This window comes from Ischnura elegans, assembly GCF_921293095.1.
Source record: "Ischnura elegans chromosome 13 unlocalized genomic scaffold, ioIscEleg1.1 SUPER_13_unloc_1, whole genome shotgun sequence".
NCBI classification, from domain to species: domain Eukaryota; kingdom Metazoa; phylum Arthropoda; class Insecta; order Odonata; family Coenagrionidae; genus Ischnura; species Ischnura elegans.
Window position 1 is genome coordinate 2,208,742 of NW_025791657.1, and position 23,186 is coordinate 2,231,927.

The 23,186-nt window shown below is 35.7% G+C and overlaps 1 protein-coding gene across 2 annotated transcripts; it reads left to right on the top strand.

Annotated features, from left to right (window-relative positions):
• The first annotated feature begins 1,400 nt into the window (after window positions 1–1,400).
• LOC124172607 lies at window positions 1,401–22,767 on the top strand. Of its 2 annotated transcripts, none has more exons than XR_006868208.1 (6): window positions 1,401–1,477; window positions 1,765–1,814; window positions 1,931–2,068; window positions 14,345–14,424; window positions 15,451–15,530; window positions 15,645–16,166. XR_006868208.1 is itself a non-coding variant. In XM_046552051.1 (6 exons), the coding sequence occupies exon 6, from the start codon at window positions 21,054–21,056 to the stop codon at window positions 22,275–22,277; it is 1,224 nt and encodes a 407-aa protein (XP_046408007.1). In that variant the 5' UTR covers window positions 1,401–1,477; window positions 1,765–1,814; window positions 1,931–2,068; window positions 14,345–14,424; window positions 15,451–15,530; window positions 20,916–21,053; the 3' UTR covers window positions 22,278–22,767. The 2 variants fall into 2 exon arrangements, 1 of the variants encoding a protein (XP_046408007.1); XM_046552051.1 differs by lacking the exon at window positions 15,645–16,166 and adding an exon at window positions 20,916–22,767.
• Window positions 22,768–23,186: the final 419 nt, after the last annotated feature.

Consider the following 23,186-nt stretch of genomic DNA (forward strand, 5'->3'; position numbering starts at 1 on the left):
ATTAACGGGTAGTTGGACTTGTTACACTTTTCCATAAACCGTTTCGCAAAAAGTGTCTATCTTGATTCATACTGTTGTAGACATAAATCAGAGTTTCACCTTTAACTGTGCAATACTTGTACTACACCAGTAAGAAAAAACGAAAAGTACTCACCCTGAAGTAACTTTTTCTAAGAACTGCGTCCGATTTTAAACAAATCTTTTTGAAAACACTGAATTCCGTAAGTTTCTTCAAACACAGTGTACACATGGTAGTGGGCAGGCCATCTCCGACAGTAATCTGAGATTTCAATAAACAAGTTACACATCAATAGAGTTTGGAATCAAAACATGAAATGAAGTAAGCACCATTTTAAATAAAATTGATAACATTTAATGTGCCACTTACTTGTAAGCCAACTAAATCATGTAGGGCATCCTTCACAGTTATATTGTACGCTACATTCGAAGTAAATATGCTGTAAAAACGATCATGCTTCTCCCTACAAAGTCTGCAAAGGTCTATTTCTGGATTCCTATCTGAAGATTCCGTGAAAATCCCGATGGTGCGACTCATGTTTTCGATTCAAAATATTATTTACTATTTAAAAGAGGTTTATCGTCAAAGAAATCATCTACTCAGCATTGACCAAGATCAAAAATTCCAACAAGGAAACTACATTGACTAAGATGATGAGTGATAATAAATTACTTTAGAATGCTGAACGAAAGGAACACAAAAGCCAAGAAGTGATGAATCAACGGAAAGATATATCACGACTCAATAGCTTGGATTGAGAAAATTTTCAACAATTTATGATACAATTGTAAATTCTTTGGACAAGCATCCACGACAAGATTAATCCACAACGTTCACTTGTTATTATATGACTATACCATAGAGCATATACCATAGATGCTCTATGGACTATACAATCAGCCTCTGTATAGAAACGATGTTTTCTAGTTGCCATTTTATCCGCCAATAGCACACCTATAGAGCAGGCCAAACATTCGTCTTTGAAGAGTGTTTTCTTTCCATTTAAAAAAAAAGGACCATTTCATGTAAAATTCATCACATTCAATTAACTTTAGTGTAAAAATGTCTGGTTAAAGGTTATTCTATCACCTGGCCGGATAAAAAAATTAAGCCCAACTTCGGCGTTCGCCAGGTCAGATTACATCTACAGTCTTTAAATATGAATAAGAGTTAAAAAATCTTAACTGTAGAATTAAAAAAGGTTAAAAATATTTTTACTTTTCAAATAATGTAATAAACTAGCATAATATGTGACTTATTGTTGGAAATATTTCATTTTTCGATTTAAGCCTGTTGCATACGCAATCCTCTAGCGGTGAAAAATGCAAACGAAGTATGGTATGTAAATTAAACCTTAATACCTTGGTCAGTTAAGAGTCAGGGCAAATTGGAGTTGGTGTAAAATATTTGCTGTCTTTTCTGTCGAAATGCGATTGATTTTTTAGGTCCAATGTAAATGTGAGCTTTTCATGCACCTTTCCTTTATTATTCTGAAGTGTTTGCTTTGGCGTGAGTCATAGAATTTACCGTAACGTATTAGAAATTTGTAAATAACTGAGTGGTGTGTGCATGGTTTGTTTGAGGAGTGAACTGGTTTTACAGATAGAATGAGTTATTGCTGTAAAAATTGAGTATTACCACTAGGAATTTATCTGAGTCTTCAGAAAGGAATTCTAAGGGTACTCCGTGCGGACTTTGCATGAAGAAAAATTATTATTGTTACAACATATTCTTTTCAATTGCAGGAAGCCAGATAACTGGAAAGGATGCCTTAGACGATTTTGTTGACTTACAAGTAAGTGAGGATTTACATTTTATTGATTTCCTTAGTTATTGTTTTATTCCATTGTATGGGCATGTTTTCCACAGCAAGTCTGAATTCTCTTGCATACGTTTTCATTCCTTTCGTAGGTTGCTGTTGGAGATGGCCTGCCTGCCACTGTATGCCCACTGTGCTTTAAAAAGCTCATCGAAGTCAATGATTTCCGAAATATTTGTCATGAATCGGACGCAGAACTGACAAAATTTTCGTGTAGAAATAACCTCAGGGTGAGTGCATCTTATTTTTTTCATTGGAAGCCTCGTGTAACTTTCAAATATAGTGAAATCATTCTCGTAACCAAATACATATTAAATTGTTCGTGTTAACATAACGTGTTGCCCGGCCTTAATAGTTTAAAGTTCATATAGACTGAAATGAAATTTTTAATAAATGTTTGTACTTGTGGTTTCAACAGATGATAGCAATAACTTGAAAATGTAATTAATTGTGTATACGATAACAAAGTATACGACGGGCAATGTATTTGTTTGACCGGCACATTAACACGTACGGGTTAATGTTTAAATGTATGAACACGAGAATGAACGCTAAAATACACCGTGTAACCATCCAACTTGTGCGAATGCATGCACAGAAAATAGAACTTGTTCTAATTTGGTTCATGCATTCGTACATGTACCGTTCTGGTCCACAAAAATCATTCACAAAAACGCACATTAACTCATACCTGTTAATGCATCGTGGAAACAGGCCTAAATGCTTAGTGACTGCATCAATGTAATACATGAAAAAATAACTGAAAAGCACTTCTTATTAGAGAACAAAACTTAATGTAGCATTACATTTGTTAGTTAACAATATTGAATGTTATGAAATGACCTCGCCAATGATCGACGGAGCAGCGAAAAAAGTCCAATTTCCCGCATAGTGTTTCCGAATCCTGACGAGGCATTAATTAACTCGCAGTTTGTACCTCAATGGTCCGGACCGAAGTCGCTTTTTATTTTGGTTTAACTAAGTGTTTACAATTCACTCAGTCATGAAAGTGATATATTTGAATTTACCAATGACCAACTCATAACACATATCAGTGAACGTGAAGAATTTTGTGGAATATGTTTTTGATATATTTCTTTTGCTTCTTACCTCCTCTTTGGTTTTACAACAGAATAATTCAGCTGCAAAGAATATCCAATGAGGCATTTCAACAAATCGATTTGAATATTTTAAAACAAGTTTAGAGAAGTGATTCGACATATCTGGCTTTTTAGTGTATGTTTCTATAGGTGTGTGATTTCTATGAGATATTTTTGCTGTGAAATGCTATTTTTTATGTATTTAGATGTTTTTTTTCCATGCAGGAGTCCTCATAATTTTGGCTGGGGATATTGAACTCTGCAGTGCTTTTTAAATCGGTAGAGGTCGTTGCTTAACCGTTCTTGCTTAAAGGCCTGTTTACTCCATGCATTTACCTGTACTAGTTATGATCTAAATATATGAACCCATGAATGTGAACAAAAATGCACCGTGTAACGACACAACTTGTTTGAATGCATGAATAGAAAATAGAACCTGTTTTGATATAGTCAATGCATATGTACTATGGGGGAAAAAAGTATCCCAACAGAGTTTGTGCCACCACCATCGCTTCACAGGAGAATGGATTCCCTTTTTGACGGTATATAATCCTACTCATTCATGCATTCACTCAATAACTTGAGTATGTAAGTGTGTGGTGCAAACAGGTGTTAAAAATAAGTGATGATTTTGATTCTCATGATATATTGTATTGTCTTCTTTATTGGAAACGCTTATTTATATTAATATTTATATTAACGCAAGTACATGGAAAATTGTTTGTTTTTAAATGTGTTACACTCAAAGTTTAGGGTATTTTCAGAATCATATTTCGCCCATTTTTGAGGTTTATTTGCTGATGGGATGTGTTTTTTTTTTCACAGATCAATTTTGTTTATTTAATTTGGAGTGCATGAAAAAATAATTGTCTGTGTAAAGATTGCAATGAACTACTTGAATGGGAAAGTCTACTTTTCTAGTATATTTTGCGATATTTTGCAATTTTATTTTAATGACTGTCTTTGTGGGCAGTTCTAAGTATTAGTGGTGAATGACTTTGTTGAAGGAACAAGTTGTGTTAGTTCATGTAGCAAACATTGTGTCTCAGAGATACTATATGGCTTCCACTTGGTCACATTTCATCTATGGTCTTTAAATATGAAAAAGAGTAAAAAATTTCATTAATGTGGAATGAAAAAAGTTCATGTTAAATATCCATGTTTAAAATAACGCAATGCACCTCAATAATATATCACTCATCATTGGAAATACCTCATTTTTCGATTGTAAGCCTGTTGCACACTTAAAACTCTAGTGGTGCAAATAGAGTCTGGTATCTAAACTAAACCATGCTAGCCTGGTCAGCTATGAGCTAGGGCACCAATGAGCACAGAGTTCGTGTAAATTATTTGCTGCCTTTTCTGTTGAAATGTGATTTTTTTTTAGGTCATATGTTAATGTGATCTTTTTATGCCCGTTTCCTTAATTATTCTTAATTTTTTGCGTTGGCGTACGTCATAGAAATGAACGTAATGTATTAGAAATTTGTTAATCACTGAGTGCTTTGAGATTTGATAGTGAAGTGAACTGGTTTACAGGTTAAATGAGTTATTGCAGTGAAAAACACAATTATTACCATTGGGAATTTCTCCTAGTCTTTACAAAGGAATGCAGTGCTCTCCTAAAATTAAAAAGCTAATTTTTTCCAAGATTAGATAATGAAGTTTAAGATATTAGCGTATCCAAGGTAAAATTTTTGCTGATAAAATATGTATGCAATATAAATAATTCATGATTCTCAATATTCTTGCTGCTGGAGAGCTTCAAAGTTTGCAACATTTACCAAATTCTTTCATGCTACAAAAATGCCCTGTGACATCAGCGAGTAAGCAGACTTGCTCCATGGCAATAACAAAACAGTAATGACGATAGCAAACATCTATGACAATACTGATTCATATTGTGAAGGGTGTATGAAAACATATGGGTCATTCCATGTCAGTTCATCCAGGCATGACACCCACCGACTCGGATTTTGATGACACTTGCCAATTTTCATCCTTCCATGCAGGAATGAAACAGTGTAAAATATTTCTTGGCTATCTCTTATAGTTTTTTTTCACGACCATTTGAAGTTTGGGTGAAACTGCAGTTTTTCAATGAATGCGGTCTCCAGAGGCACTTGTACCTCCAGAGGGAAATAATTTGTCTCAGCCGTAGTTTTCATCCGATTCTTATGAAAATTTGCAGGTTTACTATAGAAGTCATGAGGATTCCAAAACTAATTGAAAAATATCCTAAGGAATATTAGAAATTCTCTAAACTCGTATGTTTCATAGAAAATTAGAAAATTTTCGGTCAAAAACATGGTTCTATAAAACATCAAATTTTGACCTGAGGCAATATCTGAATCAAGCTAAATTATTTTTTCTAATATTCCTTAAGGTATGACCAACCACCTGTAAAAATAAAATTCATGGCTTTTTGCTTGCTTTGTTGTTAAAAAAAATTTTATGCAAAAAATCCCTTTTCACGACTCTGGTAGTCAGTGTTGGGTCCTCCTTCAAGTGTGATGAAATGCTTGTGTTAACTATTTTCTATATCTAAGAAAATATTTACAACATGAATGTAGTGCATGATATGTTCAAAAATTAAAACATTTTTTATGTGCAGGTTGTTTTTCTCCCGATAAGAAAAATATATTTTTGAAATAGAATATTTTAAGGAATTCATAGCACTTACCCATCATTGCTGGGGAAAACTTGATTGTTGCTATATAAAACACATCAAAATACAGGATGCATGTCAATACAAGTTAACTTTCTCCATTTTGTATTGGCATAAAACTTCACGAATGTTTTTTACCTCATTAATGTTGCACAACTTCTAAAAGAACAATCACAATATATAGTCACTTTTGTCTGTGCATCAGTTTGTAGTTAAATAGGATAGTATCCAAGGTCTTCACTGAGGCCTATCTCTGAGAAAGCTTATATTTCAGTTACACTAGAGTAACATTTTTTTCCCAATTCCAAGTTTTCCTTTTAAATTCAACAGCCGTCGGTTCACACGTTCAATGTCTTTCTCCTAGAAGTAATACATTTGTCCTGAGCCTCTTGTGGTAGGAGTTTCCACATAACAAATGACATTATTTACAGGAACATTGCAAATATCTTCTTTCTCTTTTGGCCAGTAAAATGATAAAGAATTTCACTTTTATATCACATGGATCAACATCCTTTGACATAAGTAGCCTAAAAAACCAGTGATTGTCTTACAAGCAGGCCACAAAAGAATTGGTATAAGTTTTTGTCAAAATTTCTTCCCAACTTGGCTTTATCAATAAATTGTGGATAGAACTGTATGCGGTATCAAAGCTTATTTTTTTTGTCGCAATAATGTATAGAAGAATGGTAGCTATGAGTGCCTGGGATTGTTTTTACAAGGTTCCAGCGAGTTTCTAATTGTTGCCGAATCATTGATAATTGTTCTTTTTTTAAAATGTAAAATGAAATTTTATACACTTTGTACTTGCAGAACTCAAACACCTTTTCAATGGAAGTCATTGTGTTACCCAGATCCCGCTGAAGGCTTTTTCTTGTAAATATGCGCTTAACTGTTCCACCTATCCCATCACATGGAGATTTCCCATGACTAGTTGAAAAAAAGACCAAGAAGCATGCAAGTCAAAGTCCAGGTGATGATGGCACAGGTTTATAAAGTTTTTGCAGTTCTTATATTGGCCAGCACAACCATCACTAAAATACAGTGCAACCTCGATAAAACGACACCACACGGTGCACCAATAAACACTCGTTATAGCGAATTGTCGCTTTACCGGAGGTGGAGCAAATAATAGCCAATATGTATACCTGTTGCGAACAGTTATTCAGGAACAGAGTGGTGCGGTGACGGATAAATTTTTATCTGATAAACGTAAACATAAATCCAGATGAAAGGTGATGTTTATTTGCATCACTAAATTTCCTTACTCTAACAACGACTGATTGTTTGGTGTTTTCTTGGCCATGGCGTCTGCCATCAAATGCTTTCTATTCATGCAACTCATGGACGTGCGGGTATGCTGATGACTGCTTTATGCCGCCTGTGGAACAATAGAAGACCAAGCATTCGCTGATGCTAATGCCACAATATTTTCGCCAAAATTAACTACTTATTTATCAAACGACAGTTTACCACATAAATTTCAGACTAAGCACTCCATTAACTTCATTTCTAACAGATTGCTAGCAATCACAGAGATTAAGTAGCCTTGATGTAAGTTTTTCCGGCGATGAAACCCTCGCTATGGCGAGAGCCAACTCCAAAAGGGCCACGTAAAAACGAATTTTTTAACACGCTATTATAGGGTCAATTGACGGTGCATCGGCTATCTCTCGTAATAACGGGGGTCTCGCTATAGCCCATACTCGCTTTAACGAGGTTCCACTGTATTGCACTTTCATTACTTCAAGGAACTTTTCTTTTAAAACTGAGTGACTATTTTTTGCGTTTCAAATACGAAAGCTACATCATGTTCTAGATCGTCACAAAATACACACAAACTTGACACACAGAGATCTTTCTTCAGCTGTCCACGAGTATAAATTACCTCTGGATGTAGGGAACAACCATCCTGATTTCAGTGATGACCCTGAACCTCATCTTGTATTACATAATAGTAGTTTTCACTGAAATCCAGCAAAACGATGGCTTCATCTGGCTGTAGGTTGTTTTTTAGTTCTTTTAGGTATCTTGCCTGGGATTTGTTTATGAAGGAATGTTGGAGAAGTTTTTCCAGATTGCTCACCAGACAATTGATGTATTCATCCAGAGTCACTGTTTACCTAATTTGTTGGGTTCGATCTGTTGTCACCCATTGTATGTCACTTCATCTTCAGGGTCCCATTCCTCAAATTTACTTTTCAGATGTTCCTTCAGTCGTTTGTCAGACATACATTCTGAACAATGCCGTAACATGCAATCCCTGTTATCTTTGGATAATACCAAGTAGTCAAATAGGTGATTGTAGGTCTCCTCTATGGAGCATGCGTGGAGAAGAAATGATGCATTCTGATGGATAGCACAGACATACACAGAATGGGTTTCAGAGGAGCCTGCCAACATGCACCATTTAGGTCGCAACAGACAGAATTTTGAAAACCCTATTTTTACGTGTGGGAATTCAAATTAAAAAGCTGCATACAGCTCATTTAGGTTACTTTGAAGTAACCTCTTTTGCTTGTGGACATTTTTGGACACACTCACTTTATCTTTCATTCCTGGCATAAGGCGTGAATATTCGTAATTTTGGTAGAATGACTGAACTAAGTCCACTGCAGTTTGTTCTATGTTTGTGCCCCTCCTTGGATCTGGTATGGCTATGATGCCTTTCATTCTTAGAATTCCCTAGCATGCTGAATTGTATATTCACTAACGTTAATTTTGGTGGCTACTTTTTTCCTACTCCACGAAGTTGGAGCTAGTGTTAGTAGCTGAATTATCTCTCGCTGACTGCCTGCTGTCACCAGTTTTTCTTTTAGTAACCCAACTAGCTTATCCATATCACTCGCTTAATCAAGAACTTCTGAATCATGCTCTGGAAGGAAATCTTTATCCAGTACTTTGCAAACCTTTTTGTTCAAAGTAGAACAACATTAATGTGGTAAAAAACATTCGTGAAGTTTTTTGCCAATACAAAATGGAGAAAGTTTTTTGATGTGTTTTATATAGCAACAATCAAGTTTTCCCCAGCAATGATGGGTAAGTGCTATGAATTCCTTAAGATATTCTATTTCAAAAATATATTTTTCTTATCGGGAGAAAAACAACCTGCACATAAAAAATGTTTTAATTTTTGAACATATCATGTTGTAAATATTTTCTTAGATATAGAAAATAGTTAACACAAGCATTTCATCTCACTTGAAGGAGGACCCAACACTGACTACCAGAGTCGTGAAAAGGGATTTTTTTTTGCATAAATTTTTTTTTAACAACAAAGCAAGCAAAAAGCCATGAATTTTATTTTTACAGGTGGTTGGTCATACCTTAAGGAATATTAGAAAAAATAATTTAGCTTGATTCAGATATTGCCTCAGGTCAAAATTTGATGTTTTATAGAACCATGTTTTTGACCGAAAATTTTCTAATTTTCTATGAAACATACGAGTTTAGAGAATTTCTAATATTCCTTAGGATATTTTTCAATTAGTTTTTGGAATCCTCATGACTTCTATAGTAAACCTGCAAATTTTCATAAGAATCGGATGAAAACTACGGCTGAGACAAATTATTTCCCTCTGGAGGTACAAGTGCCTCTGGAGACCGCATTCATTGAAAAACTGCAGTTTCACCCAAACTTCAAATGGTCGTGAAAAAAAAACTATTAGAGATAGCCAAGAAATATTTTACACTGTTTCATTCCTGCATGGAAGGATGAAAATTGGCAAGTGTCATCAAAATCCGAGTCGGTGGGTGTCATGCCTGGATGAACTGACATGGAATGACCCATATGTGAATTGTTTAAAAATGTGAACGTATGCAGTGTTGAGGTTAAGGTAACACCAGAACGTTATGTGAGAACAATAAGCTTATGCTGCAGAAATCGCCGTGGATGAGGAGGATGAGAAAGTAATAAGTGCTATTTGTCAAGATGGTGCTGCATCTTCCAGTTTGAATACATTCTTTAAACCTGTCAATTATTCGGGATAAATCTTTCACATGACTAATGATGGAATTAAGGTATTAAAAAATAAATTGTATAGAAAGATGCATAGGTTTTACTAAAACTGGGACAAATAATCTACTGGGACCATATAAACCTATTGTTTACTGGCCTCTGAAGTTACACTCAGCCAACATTGCAATGGGTCGTTTTGAGCGCAATATTAATGTATAATTTTTAAAGTGAAGTTTTACGAATAATACACAGCTTAGAGAAGAACTGCTTTCATTTAAATTTACAGCACGAAGGATATTATTTTATCACATAATCATTCAGTTTCAGTAGAATTCCCCATTGCAAAGGGTACCCCTGTGCAGACTGCGTGAAGAAAAACTATATTCACTTCAAATGTGGCAGGCCAGATATCTGTAGAGGATGCCTTATATTATTATGTCTGCATAGAAGTAAGTGTGGGGTTACATTTTATTGATTTCCTTAGTTATTGTTTTATTCCATTCTATGGGCATACTTTCCACGACAAGTCTGAAACCTCTTGAATATGTTTTCATTCCTTTTGTAGGTTGCCTTTGGAAGTGGCCAACCTGCCACTTTATGTCCACTGTGCTTGACAAAACTCATCAAATTCAATGATTTCAGATATATTTGTCATATTTTGAGGGCAGAATATTATCTTAAAAATTTTGCAAAATTTTGTGTGGAAATTGATTCTAATTTTTTTTTCATTGAAAGCCCTTTGTAACTTTCTAATAATGTGATATCATTCGCGCAAGCAGATATTAACTTGTCCGTGTGGATGAACCGTGTAGCTCAGCCATAATAGTTTCAAGTGTATATCAACGGGAATGATAAATTTAGCAGAATTTTTGTATTTGTGGGCTCAACAGACTAAAGCAATGGATCTACAACTAAATCTTGTGTATTTGATGAATAACTTGCCATTGCGGGCAAAGTATAATGCTTAGTGACTGCATCAAAGTATTACGTGCGAAATTTACGAAAAAGCAATTCAATTAGACATCAAAACTAAATGGAGCATTAAAGTTGTTAATTAATAATATTAAATGTTATGAAAGGACCTTGACAATGATCGACAGAGCAGTGAAAAATGTTCAGCGTTCAATGAAATACATGAATTGATTAATTTTTACAAATACATATAACCCATAAATTTGATGTTTGAATAGAGTGAAACATGTCTTGAATTCTATATTCCTCGAGTTATCACGGACAGTTCCATCTGGTTTTAGTTTTAGCTCATTATAACCTTAATAACCCAGCGTTACTCACGCAAGATTCCCCTACAAGGTTACTCAAGTGGGGTGCTACTGGCACCACATAGAACATTTAAAAAGATGGGTTAGACAACATTTTATTTGAAAAAATTGCTAAGATTAATGTATTTTTAAGTATAGCATCATTGAATCTACAATGGGTCATGGCATTAAAAAAAAAAATAATCATGGTTATTATCAGTGCCCAAATGCAATACAGTAAAGGTGAACAAATGGAATTAGATTTTATAGTGAAGGAAGCTAATACAAGGGAAAAAATTTAAGCTTGAGTTATTCATTTAATCATCTCAAAGTACTTATTATGATTTAAATCAATTTTTACTTGCAGTTTTAACTTGAAGGTAGAGTGTCATCCTCACCGCAGACGTGACTCACATTTCCCCAGAAAAACGATGCTGGATTATAGTGTTGACATGTCTGAAACAATGACCACTGTGACCTGGTGTTCCATCTGAGAAATTTTGTTCACACTTACCTTCACCTCACCAATATGTACCTGGTGATACTTGGATTATCCTGAGATTATACTTGGGGGTGGTGTTCCCCCCAAATTTTATAACCTAATCCTCATCTGTCTCCTACAAAATTTACTTACTTCCTCAGAATCTTCAATATGCACTGTGAATAATGTTATCGTGGCATTAGCACGGTACTCCTTTTTTGCCGCGTGCTGACTCATATTTCCGTAACTTATGAAAGTTTCGTAGTCTAGGTTCTTAATGAACATAAACATGTATGGATATTTTTACACTTTATTTCCCTCATCAGTGATCCTTAGAATTTTTCTTACAATCCTTGAAAATAAAAATCATATGGCTCACGCACATCCAATTATTGCACGAGCAACAGAACAATTTTGTTTTAATGTCTTTATTCTGCCGACATACTATACATCTACCACTTCTTTCTTTTCTTTGCTTTGTAGCACTTTCACGTGTTGATAAATCATTGAAATAATCTCTTTCTTTTTCAGCTCATTTGAGATCATTTTATTTCTTGTCTTCTCCTTATCAATGACTACCAACTCCCTCAACATTTTTTCCAGGAATTTTGATCTATACATCTTTCTTCCTAGATTTATGTTATTGTACAGACTGTCCCTAGTTGAGTGCAAGCAAAATTTTAGAATTTTTATTTTTTGACCGTACAATGTGGGCCCAAACATAAAATTTTCAATGTTAAAAAAATCGAGATGGAAAAAAGTCTGAATTTCATTGATCAGGATGTCCATTCTTAGGTTTTCGGACATGAGGAGACCGAAAATAACACTTTAGTTCACGAAAATTCAACTATTGACCCAGTAAGGTCACAGTCAAGGACATAAGGGTGGCCAAAAGAAAAGCATACAATCAAAGGTGTCAATTCTTTGGTTTTAAAGGGTGCCCAAGTCATTGGTATTGTCCAAATACTCGTCTTATCCAGTTTTTGACCTCCAAGGCTAATGCTGAGGTCGAAGGTCATAGGGGTAAATTTCGGGCCATCATGACAACCAACGTCAAACCACAGGTTTTAAAGGGTTCTTAACTCATTTTTGCAGTTCATTTACCAATATTGTTGATATTTTGACCTTAGGAGTTTACAATGGGGGTCAAGGGTCTTAGAGGTAAACGTCGGGCCATGGTAACAACCAGCGTGTCAAACCATGGGTTTTTAAGGGTGTTTACGACAGTTTTGCAGTTCATTTATCAGTATTGTTGATTTTTTGACCTCCATAGGTTATAATGTGAGTCAAAGCTCACAAAGGCATGCTTTGATATATCAAGGAAACTAATGTCCCCAACCAAAGGGTGACCAAGTGAGTGAATAGTGCCCATTTTGTTGAGTCGTTACCCTCCTGAGGTCATAAGGTGGCCAACATTCGCTGAGGTTTGCACAAAAATATCCAGGAAATAAACCTGCTAGTCGGAAGGTTTTCAAGTGTGCCCCAAGACAATGGAGCGGTAAACACCATGCTAAACTAAAGGTTTAAAATGTGTTCGAAAGGGTGGTGCCATTCCCATTCCAATGTTACTAAATGAGTGATTAAGAAGGGGGTTGCTTTGAGCCAATTTCAAACTTAACTGTGCATTGAAATGAAATTAAAATTTTGGTTTAAATTAATGAGAAAGTCTAAGTCATATTTATAAATGATAATAAAATTAAATATTAAGTACCCATTATTCAATGTGCCCTCCCTCCAGTGACGCATAATTGAATTCACTTGACAAATAATCCACTAAAAATGTCCTCAAGCAAATCAGGGTAATAAACTCTGCACATCTTATTATCTCTCTTTTCTGTTCTTCAACATTATTAAATGTTTTTTTATACCCTAGCTGCTTTAAAAACCCCCATAAAAAGAAATCGCACGGAATGACGTTGGGGTTTATTGGTGGGCACTCAACTTCTGTCCCCATGGACATCAGCTGATTTCCAAACTTCTCTTTTAGCACATTGATGTCTGCCTTAGACCTGTGTGCAGGAGCTCCATCCTGCTGCAATCACTTTTCCTCTGCATTTCCAAAGTTTTCACTCTCCATATCCCGGGCAAGGCTTTCCTCCAGCATAGCCTGTTAGGTGTCTCTCCTCACTTTCTTTTCGAAAAAGTATAGCCCAAAAAAATGGCTAGCTGTAATGGCCAGGAACACCATTACACCATTTCAGTTTAATGACCGCTCATGCCGTGCCTGGGGATTACTTGTTACCCAAAATCGCGTGTGGGTTGATGACACAGCACCATTTGAAAAAAATATTGCTTCGTCCGAAAGCATAAGCTGGAACATAAAAGCAGTGGATGATTTTCATTTTTAATTTAGATACATCATACAAGTTGATATAATATTATCAAAAGACATTAAGAGCAAAGAAAAATAACATAAAACAACAGAATGAATGAGATACTAACCTGAAATGCGAACATAGGGTTTTCATTAAGCTTGTCACTCATCCAGTTGCTGAAATGCTTTCAATAGCCATGATCTCCTTCACGAAGCTCCTGCACCATTCTCACTTTATAAGGCTTCAAGTTTAGAATTTTTAAAGTGTGTTGTAACACAGATCTGGAAATGTGCAATGAAAGTGTGCGACGGTTGATGGATCTTGATGGAGATGCAAAGACTGAAGCCACAACTGCGTTTCTGTGCTTTGTTAAGATTGTTGTGTGTCCTTTGCAATTCCTCTTCTTAAGATGTTCCACGGTTAAACTATTTCCCTTCCTAAATTTGTTGTATAACCTGTGGTCCACTGTTAAGATAGATAAGCTTGCTGTCTGCGGGTTTAAAGGCCTCTTATTGAGCCACAGGATGAGCATATCTCTTTCAAGTTGCATGTGAGGAACTGATGTGCCATCTTGTGGCTCAAATTCTATTATCTTACAATTATTTGTCGGTCGTTTTGGATTAAGATTTCTGTAAGTTTAAAAACGGCATTGAAAGAAGAGGTTTTCTTCATGAGAGTGAAATAATTTTCTCACGTCAGTAACAGAAGTATTTCATTTTACGTTTCAGGATTGACTTCTCTGTGTAGCAAATAGGAGAGCCAAGGAAGGAGCAAATACTAATTTCAACTAGATTGCGGTTTTTATTCGGTGAGTTTATCCCAATTTTAGCATGTGGTCTGTGGGACCGATGCATTTTTTAATTGCTAATACGTTCAAAATTACTATTTTAAATGTTAATAATTATTACTATCATCTCCTTTTGGAGTAATTAGGACAAAAAATTGTTAAAAATTAATTTTTTGTAAATTACATATTGACTAGAGGACCTGGTAAACCTCACATCACCTTCATTTATTAAGCTATGCATAGAAAAATCTATTCTTCATTCGCCTTGCAAAAATCTGCTGGCTAAAGCGACCTTCTTCTCCCAACCATGGCACGGATTATATTATCATTATGTTATAAATTATTATATCAACAAATAGGCACTTACCTTTAATCTATTTTATTAAGTGCTGTTTATGGGCTATCTCTGTTGAATGTGATTTTTTAATAATACTTGCTTACAATTGGATTTTAAATTCTTCTGTTGAAGAAGCATTTGCAGTCCTTGAACAGTAATTTGCTTCACTGTTGGCTTGTGTGCACAACGCCTACAAGCTTTCGTATCTGGATTGCCCATGGGGGTAGAGGCTAGCCAGTGTGTTCAGCTTAGAATCTATTGCCTTCATCTTCATTTGGTTATCCTATGTCTCAATAATCACACCGAAAATCACAACCAATCCAAAGAAAAATAGTAAAAAGTTATATCTGTCCTTATCCATTATGTTCAGATGAGAGTATCTCAATTATTTTAGCCAGAGTGATGACTGGCATTATTGTAAATTGGCAATCCCTGTACTTCCATTTTTTATAAGGCACTAATGATTAGACAAGCCCGTTCTCTGTGCGTGTAAAGGCCTTTTTTTAAGCCACGGGACGGGCTGACATCGTTCGAGTTGCATCTGACAAATTGGTCTATCATTTTTACTTTAACTCCTGCTATTTGAGAAGTGTTATTACATCACTTTGAATTGAGATTTCTGTGAGTTAATAAAGTCATTACTTAAAAGTTTGCTTCAAGCGAGTATAATAATTTTCCCATGTCAGTGACAAACTTATTTTACGTTTCAGGATTGCCTTCTCTGTATTGGGAATAGGAGAGCCAAGGAAGGAGCGAATACTGATTCCAACCAGATTGCCTAATCTCATGGGTAAGTTGATTTGAATACATTTATTCTATGCTTTTCTTTGAATTATCCATTACTGCATGATTGCCTTACTTTAAATGAGCATGCCTTTCAACTGAAACATTTTATCTTATACAGTAGACCAACAGAGTTTAAACGCCATGAATGTTAAGGATGGAGAGCAAGTATTTCTTTTGTTGTATCCAGAAAAGGTTTTTCACCACAGTGAACTTTTACTTATTCCACAGTTGCAGAACATTGATCCAAAAATTTATTTCAAATGTAATCCACCAATTTCTATTCCACGAGACATAGTGCTATCACAAAATGATATCTACGAAATAACTTTTTAACTGCCGCAATCAGAGTTTACCATTAGTCAGTTCTTATGATCTGATTATTTTTGGCTTTTGGATATTATGCTGTTAAAATCTATCATATACTCTCATCTTACTATCGAGAATATCTACCATATCATTTTTAAAACAATGTTTGTTAATTTAAATGTTTAAGAAAGGCCATATGTTACTGTAAAAATGGAGAAAATGTTGGACCGGTGGCCTCGCTAATAATTAATGCATAAAATGTGTTTAATTATTCTGCAAATATTACCAGAAAAAACTGTTAGAAAAATAAAATAAAGATAACGTATGTCCTGAAATGGCATAATTCCCAATATTACTATTTCATTTCTTCAGAGAAGCAGAAAAACATAATTTTCCTAGCAACCAAAATGAAACAGTACAAACTGAAATAATTAAATCTCAAAAATGGATTAGCATCAATTTCAAAGTATGGCTGAACATGGAAAAGTCTTGCAAGTGTGACACCTGAAGTTCTATTTCATTATATGCAATTATCACAATCCTAAATAACCCAGTTGAATTTTCGTGAACAAAATTACGCTCAGTTTGAAAGTTAAAGATTCGATCTTCAGTGAGCTACTTTTCATGGTGAGGTGATAGATAATAATTCTGAAAGATAAGACTATTCAGGCATCTCCATTACCATTGGGAATAGTTCAAAGAACGCTACACTGCACTCTCGACGGAAGTACTTTGGAGCACTGGTCCATAGGCAATATGTTCGCTACGAGAATTTCTTTTCTGAGTGGTCAAGAGCAAAGTCAAAATGGCGAAATGAACAAGGGCTGGCTGTATTATGAGATTGAGGAGATGGTTCGTTGAATATTAATGGTTATGGTGGAATATAATTCAAATAAACTTCATTTCGAATGTCGTGGTTCCACAAAGTAAAACAAGAAACTTGGACTACATTTCTCACACCTACCCACGCAAACCTCTTCTTAAATAAACTCAATATCTTAGTAAAGTAAAAAGTGGGTACTCTACGGTTTACACACTTGCAATATATTTACTAATTATGGCTAACGGCTATTATAAAACATGTATCCATTTAAATTATTTTTCTATCCCGCTTTCCTTCAGATTTTAAATTGTGGCACGAGATGATGTACCTAACAGGGTCCCCACTCAACCGTGAAAACCTTAAAACCCTGAATAAGCTCTGAATTTCGTCTACCATGAAAAAACCTGGAAATAGCCATGAAACCTTAGAAATCTCTCAAACTTGATTGTAGCACTAGGATTGGCAGATTAAAGGAAAAATATCTCTTTCGATCATGTTTCAAAGCCGAGTCATGTGCAGTTACTGTCCACACCTTTTTCTGCGCATGTGTATTCCAAGCACAATTATTAATTGGTCCATGCGCCATGACAGCACATTGATCTTAAGCCTGCGATTGGAAGACATTTACCCTGGCAAAAAATCAGGCACTTCTTCTCTCCTTCCTGCCACCATGCTCACTCCATTCTCCCGCGCACACCCTTTAGCCAAAGTTGAATTTTACTAGCTATAGGAGACGTCATAAGAGATTGCACTTTCATTGCTGCATTTGCATGGAAGGCATCTTCTGCATTTGTTAAATTTTACGTTAACATATGGCCGATGATTGTTACATGATCAACATTTCTGCCTAAAATGCCTGATCTACAAACCGTGAATTTGATGACAGTTAGACTGTGAAAACCTGGAAAAAACCGTGAATTTTATAATGTAGTTTGAGTGGAAACCCTGGTCTAAATATGTTTTTACAATCGTTTCTACAACTACATATCCCTTTAAATAATTATTGTGGCTTTCTGTGATTAAAGGATGCTTCCAGAGGTGTTTGAGTTTATTTCGTAGGAGAAAGGAGAATGTCTATGGAGAGATAGTCCTAGTTATATATTCATTTAAATCACAGTTATATTAATATCTTACCTGTGAACACCAGTGTCTTCTCATATTTGGGATTAGGAGCAACATACAGAATTAGAGTACAAAATATTCTATTTATTTCAATAGGAATGCTATTAATATGACATTTTATGATTGAAACTTAAACCAAAACAAACAAATGATAACCATATTATAAATCTTGTCTACTTTTAAAGAATCAGGTGGAAACGTGCACCTGTACTCCTCCCTAAAATCTGGATATGTACTCTTGTCGTCTGAGCATTGTGCAACTTAGGAAATTTTACTCTTTAATAGGAAACAGAATTGTTTTTTCCATCCAATTTTCTTGTAAAAATATTCAACGTGTAATGAGTGAAAGATAGTAAATTTTTGCTCCAGTATAATTCATACAATATGAGGCCACCTCTAACATCTGTAAAGACTTCTATTTTACTGAAACAACTGGGCAAGATCGTGCATGTTATTAGGGCCACAAGTGTGAATAATTTAAATTGTAATTTATGCCATAAAAATCAGATAAGTGAAATATCCAACTGCGTTATCCATATGATCCATTTTTGTTTCAATTCATGTACACCAAGACACTGGCGATGAGAAATTTCCAATACAGATTAATAGGATATCAGGGGGAGATAAGAAGTGGAGTATGTAAGGAAGATAAGCAGGGGTGGTTTGGGGTGATTGGGGCCCTTGGCTGGGGCTCAAGATCTTATCTTCTTAGCTGGGGGGGCCCTGCCTTCTAATATTTTTTAAAATCCATGGTGCAGAAATGGATTTTGAATCCATTCTGCATTTAAAAATGTAGATTAACACTTAGTGTGCCATGGACGTAATATTACGTCCTTTTGATCTTTCTGAAAATTGCCATGGACGTAATATTATGTCTTTCTATTTAATTGGCTTTGTACGCGTGAAGCCATAATATTTCGCCCATGGTACTTTTCCACCATACTGCTTAGTGATTCTGTTATTTCAAAAATCAAATCCTCGATGTAAAAAGAGTTCTTTTAATGTCTTGAGGATTAAAAGTCCTTTGCAGCTACTGGCATCCTTATCTTAGGCCACTTGGTGTGAAAATTCTTTTGCGGAAAGAACTGTTCGTTGAGGGTTCAGTGACCCTTTTTGTCATCCAGGATTCATAACGCTTTGCTTGGAACAATGGTTTTTTATAATTTCCATGCTTTAGATAATTCGAATTGAGTGTAATTAAAAATTGTTATGAATGTTATGGCGGTATATCATATGTTGCAACTCAATTATATTTAAAAAACAGTAGGTTTTCATTGTTAAGTTATGTATTTAAAAATTAGCAATAAATGTTATTCAACTCATTTATAGAGAAGAGAAAAGTCATGTTTTTACTAAAGTATACATCGATATAAATATTTTTTAATGCTACTGTTTAATGTACAAATTTGGTAAAAATGGCTGGATTTTTCAGTAGGGCTTTAAATTAAGCACCCAGAACTCAAAGTGTTAAAATTACAATCTTGTAAAAAAAGTACTGTAAATAGTGAGAATTGCACAGCTTATAAAATTCCATTATGTACATGGGCTGTTATTCTCAACCTCCTATGGGTTATGATCAGAAGATGAAGTGATTGAATAAAATTATTCCATCCTAAACATTGAGCACACTTGTGGTGTCCTTTCGACATAATTGCCTCGGCGATTGAGGGATTGGTCATGCCAGTAGACACGACTTAATAAATCTTTATAGGATGTTGCCACCAATGATTCCCAACAAATTTTACCTTCGTCCATAAGCTCGTTGCCCGTTTTGAAACACTTCCATCCTAGCCACGCAATTCTATATGTCAGATGGAATCTTTTAAAAGGAAGACGAAGTGATTAATTATAAATTATTCCATTACTAAAGACTGAGCACACTTGTGGTGTTCTATAGACATGATTGCCTCGATGAATAAGGAATTGGTCATGCCAGTATACACATTTTATTATGCCTTCTTCATAGGATGTTTCCGGTAATGACTTCCATTAACTTTGCCTTTGTCCTGAAGCTCATTGCCCATTTAAAAATGCTTCCATCCTAGCCACGTATTTACTTCAGCGTAAAAAAGGAATAATGGATGGATGGAGATAAGAGGATCACCAATTGTGATCACCAACTCAGATGGAATCTTTTAAAATGAGATATTGTCCATTTCCAACATATTTTAAGGTTATGCAGTCGATTTGGTAGTCCCATGGTTAATTAAAGTTACATAATATAAGTGATGGTGTGTAAGGGGAAGATAAATGAGAACTTAGGTACATAATTAGCATTTCTTAGAAGAGAAAAGGAAGTGAGGAGGAAAACCAGGCGCAATCATGCTTTCAATGAATGGCACCAAAAGGAATAAGACTGCATATCATTTGACGAAAGAAATATTACACTTGAATTGCCGTCCAGATAGTAACCAAGCAAATATTGATAATTTTATGATGTATTTCCACCCATGCTGGCGTCCCCATTAAGAAGTTAATCAGGAACATTTTTTTTCTAATGGTATACAAGTGAGAAGACACACATAATTATTTACGATCTTAATTTAGGAAGGAATACTTTTTTCCACAACATTTCAATGTGAATGATGCATTTCAGCTCACAGAGTCATCATCTGGTACAAGAATTGTACATCAAATATTGAGGATAAGTGTTACCGTCTTCAATTTAAATATTTCAAACCTACACCATGTAGCACCTGCATCTGATAAACTTCTTCTATTGTTCTAATTTCTTTCTTTCTGTTTTGCTTTTTTTCAGCAGCCTCTTTTCCCATCTTATCATGTCACATCATAGATTTTCGTGCATATCATCTCTATTTTCATTCTAACCTCACTTCCCTCATTATTATAGGTTCTGTTATAAATGATCGGTACTTCTGCTTGGTAGAAAACTGTCCCGACATTTTTAGCATAGTTACATCTGTTTTGGTCTCCAACGGAATTATTTCCTCATAAAAACGATGGTTGTGAGTGATTGAATTTCAAAAATGCCATTCCAGATCATTTCATTTTTAATCTGCATTGCATAGTTAGCGAGATATTTTTTCTCGGGTCACGCTAATGCTAGTTGTTATGTTCCCACACTGCTATTGACAAATTTTAAGATAGTAATTTGATGTTTCTTCTTTTTCTTTGCAGTCAACATTTATTCTTTTCAAACCAACGCTGAGATCGTGTGTTACTCCTTCGTGACCATTGCCACCACGCCTGCTTTATACAGCCAACCTCTGCTGAATCCACTTCTGCTCAAATAAATTATTTCTTTTTTCCCCAATCATGGTAAGCAACATTTCTAACAGCAATGCTGAGCAATTTGTTGAGGAGAGGCTTCTTGCTGGATTGGTGACTGGCTCATTCCTCCAGCATAAAGACCTACTGGACAAGTTGGAAGATGTGAATAGCAGAATGATAAAGGAGAAAACACTCTTGCATGTTGGAGTGGGATTTGGAAAAGCTGATTGGGTGCAGGAGCTATTGGCAAGAGGAGCTGACACAGACAGTACAAATGAAAGTCAACAGAATGCATTGTCTTCAGCTGAGGAGATGGTGCGGCAGTTCCCTGATGATGCAGAACGCTCAAAAGTTCTGAATTTGGTTACGTTGGTTCACAGGAGGGACCAAGTTATTTTGCGTCGTCTGGAAGCATCTTCGAGTAGGAGCACTGATCATGTGACACCTGTGGCTAGCCCAGAATGTGATATTGCATCTCTCAAGTCCTCCGTGGACTCATTGAGGCGAGAGATGAAATCTCTTGTGCGACAGCTGACCTCATCGTTGGAGGAACTGAAAGCGCAAGTGTGTGGATGCGATGTACTGTTGCATTGTCTGGAAGGGGCCGTTACATCAACAGCGGAGGACGTGACATCTATCAAGTGTGGTCTGGGAAGTGGGGTGTATTTAAGTCAACCTACATCCGATCCGGCCAGAGCAAGGCAGGAGTGCGTGGACGCCATGATGCGAAAGACACGGATAGTGTATGGAAACGGAGTTGATGAAATGCGTAGATTGTATGAGAGACTGTATGATGGAGATGGATGCACTGCTTGTGTTATTAAGTTTTTAAGTGGGGATGGTCGGGTGAAGGTGATGGTGGACAATGATTCTTATAGCATTGGAAGGATGAAGGAGAAGGTTGTGGGTTTTGATGGGACTCAGGGGAATGGGAGTGCATTGATATCATTTTGTGATTTTGAGAGTGAGACGGTGTATTTCGGTGCAAAGGATTCTTGTGGTGTTTGGGAGAGTGTCCAATGTGCTAGGTTAGCGTGGGCCCTCTCACAATTATCCCTAAAATTAGTTTTTGATAATGAGGGGAGTCCTTATAGCAAGGGAGATGTGGAACGAGAGCGTGAGTGGATGAGGGCTCTAGAGGAGTTGGGAGGAGAGGAGGAAGAGGGGAGGGGGATTAGATGGGTGTATCAAATTAGCATTGGATGGGAAGACACCAAAGGCAAAGTTATGTTGGCTTGCGGCAGCTGTCCCTCGTCTTATCGCTTATAATGGATGCACACAAGGAACAGCTATTCTGCAGCAGCAAGCCCCTCTCCTCTTCTCTCTCTATTCTAACAATGTGATTGGAAAACTTCTAGCCAGGGCAAAGGTGGGTCCTACGTCTATTTCTTAGGGTTTTTTCTTTACATCATGGTCTTCATTTAACCATTGAAATCATTATTTGAAGCTGTTTTAGTATATAAATTGGTAGTTAATAAATGTAAATGTATAAAAAGTTTTGAATAGTTGAAAGATTTGTTTGTAATTTAATTTTCCATGATTTCCCAAAAGTGGGCCTCTCATTGGTTTGGCATTTAGAGGTGAAATGAAACTTCTGGTACATTGGCTCCTCAATCCTTAGCTGTTCCTCCTATGTGTTCTATAAGTAGTTTGATTTAATGAGAGTGGGGTTTTGTAATATTAAAATATTTAAATACAATTTATTTTAGTCAAACATTCTACTTCTTGATATTCCAAGATGCAGATTTCTTTTTAAAAGATAACATGTATTAAAGATCGTATATGTCATAAGTTTAACCCTGCAGGACTCGCGCCCCTTTTTGGAACGCAAGTACTCGCGCTGAGCCTGTCAGGCTCAATTTTCTTTTTCAAGTCCTCACCTATTAAAGTCGATTATTTTTCCTCTTCTTGTGTTTAAATCTTACTAATAATGCTGAAATGGTCCATTTCATGAAAATCAAGTCCATTTACGTCTGATAAAATATGTAATTATTTCTTCATATTGAGTGGATTATAAAATAGATAACGATTACTTGCTATTGATTTATTGACTAGTAAAACCACTACACAGTGTTAATATTAGGACAGAAAGAATATTATAAGGCAAAATTAGCTATGATCATTATTCTGCAAGCATGCACCATACAATAAATGTGTTTGCTCGAGACAGATACACTT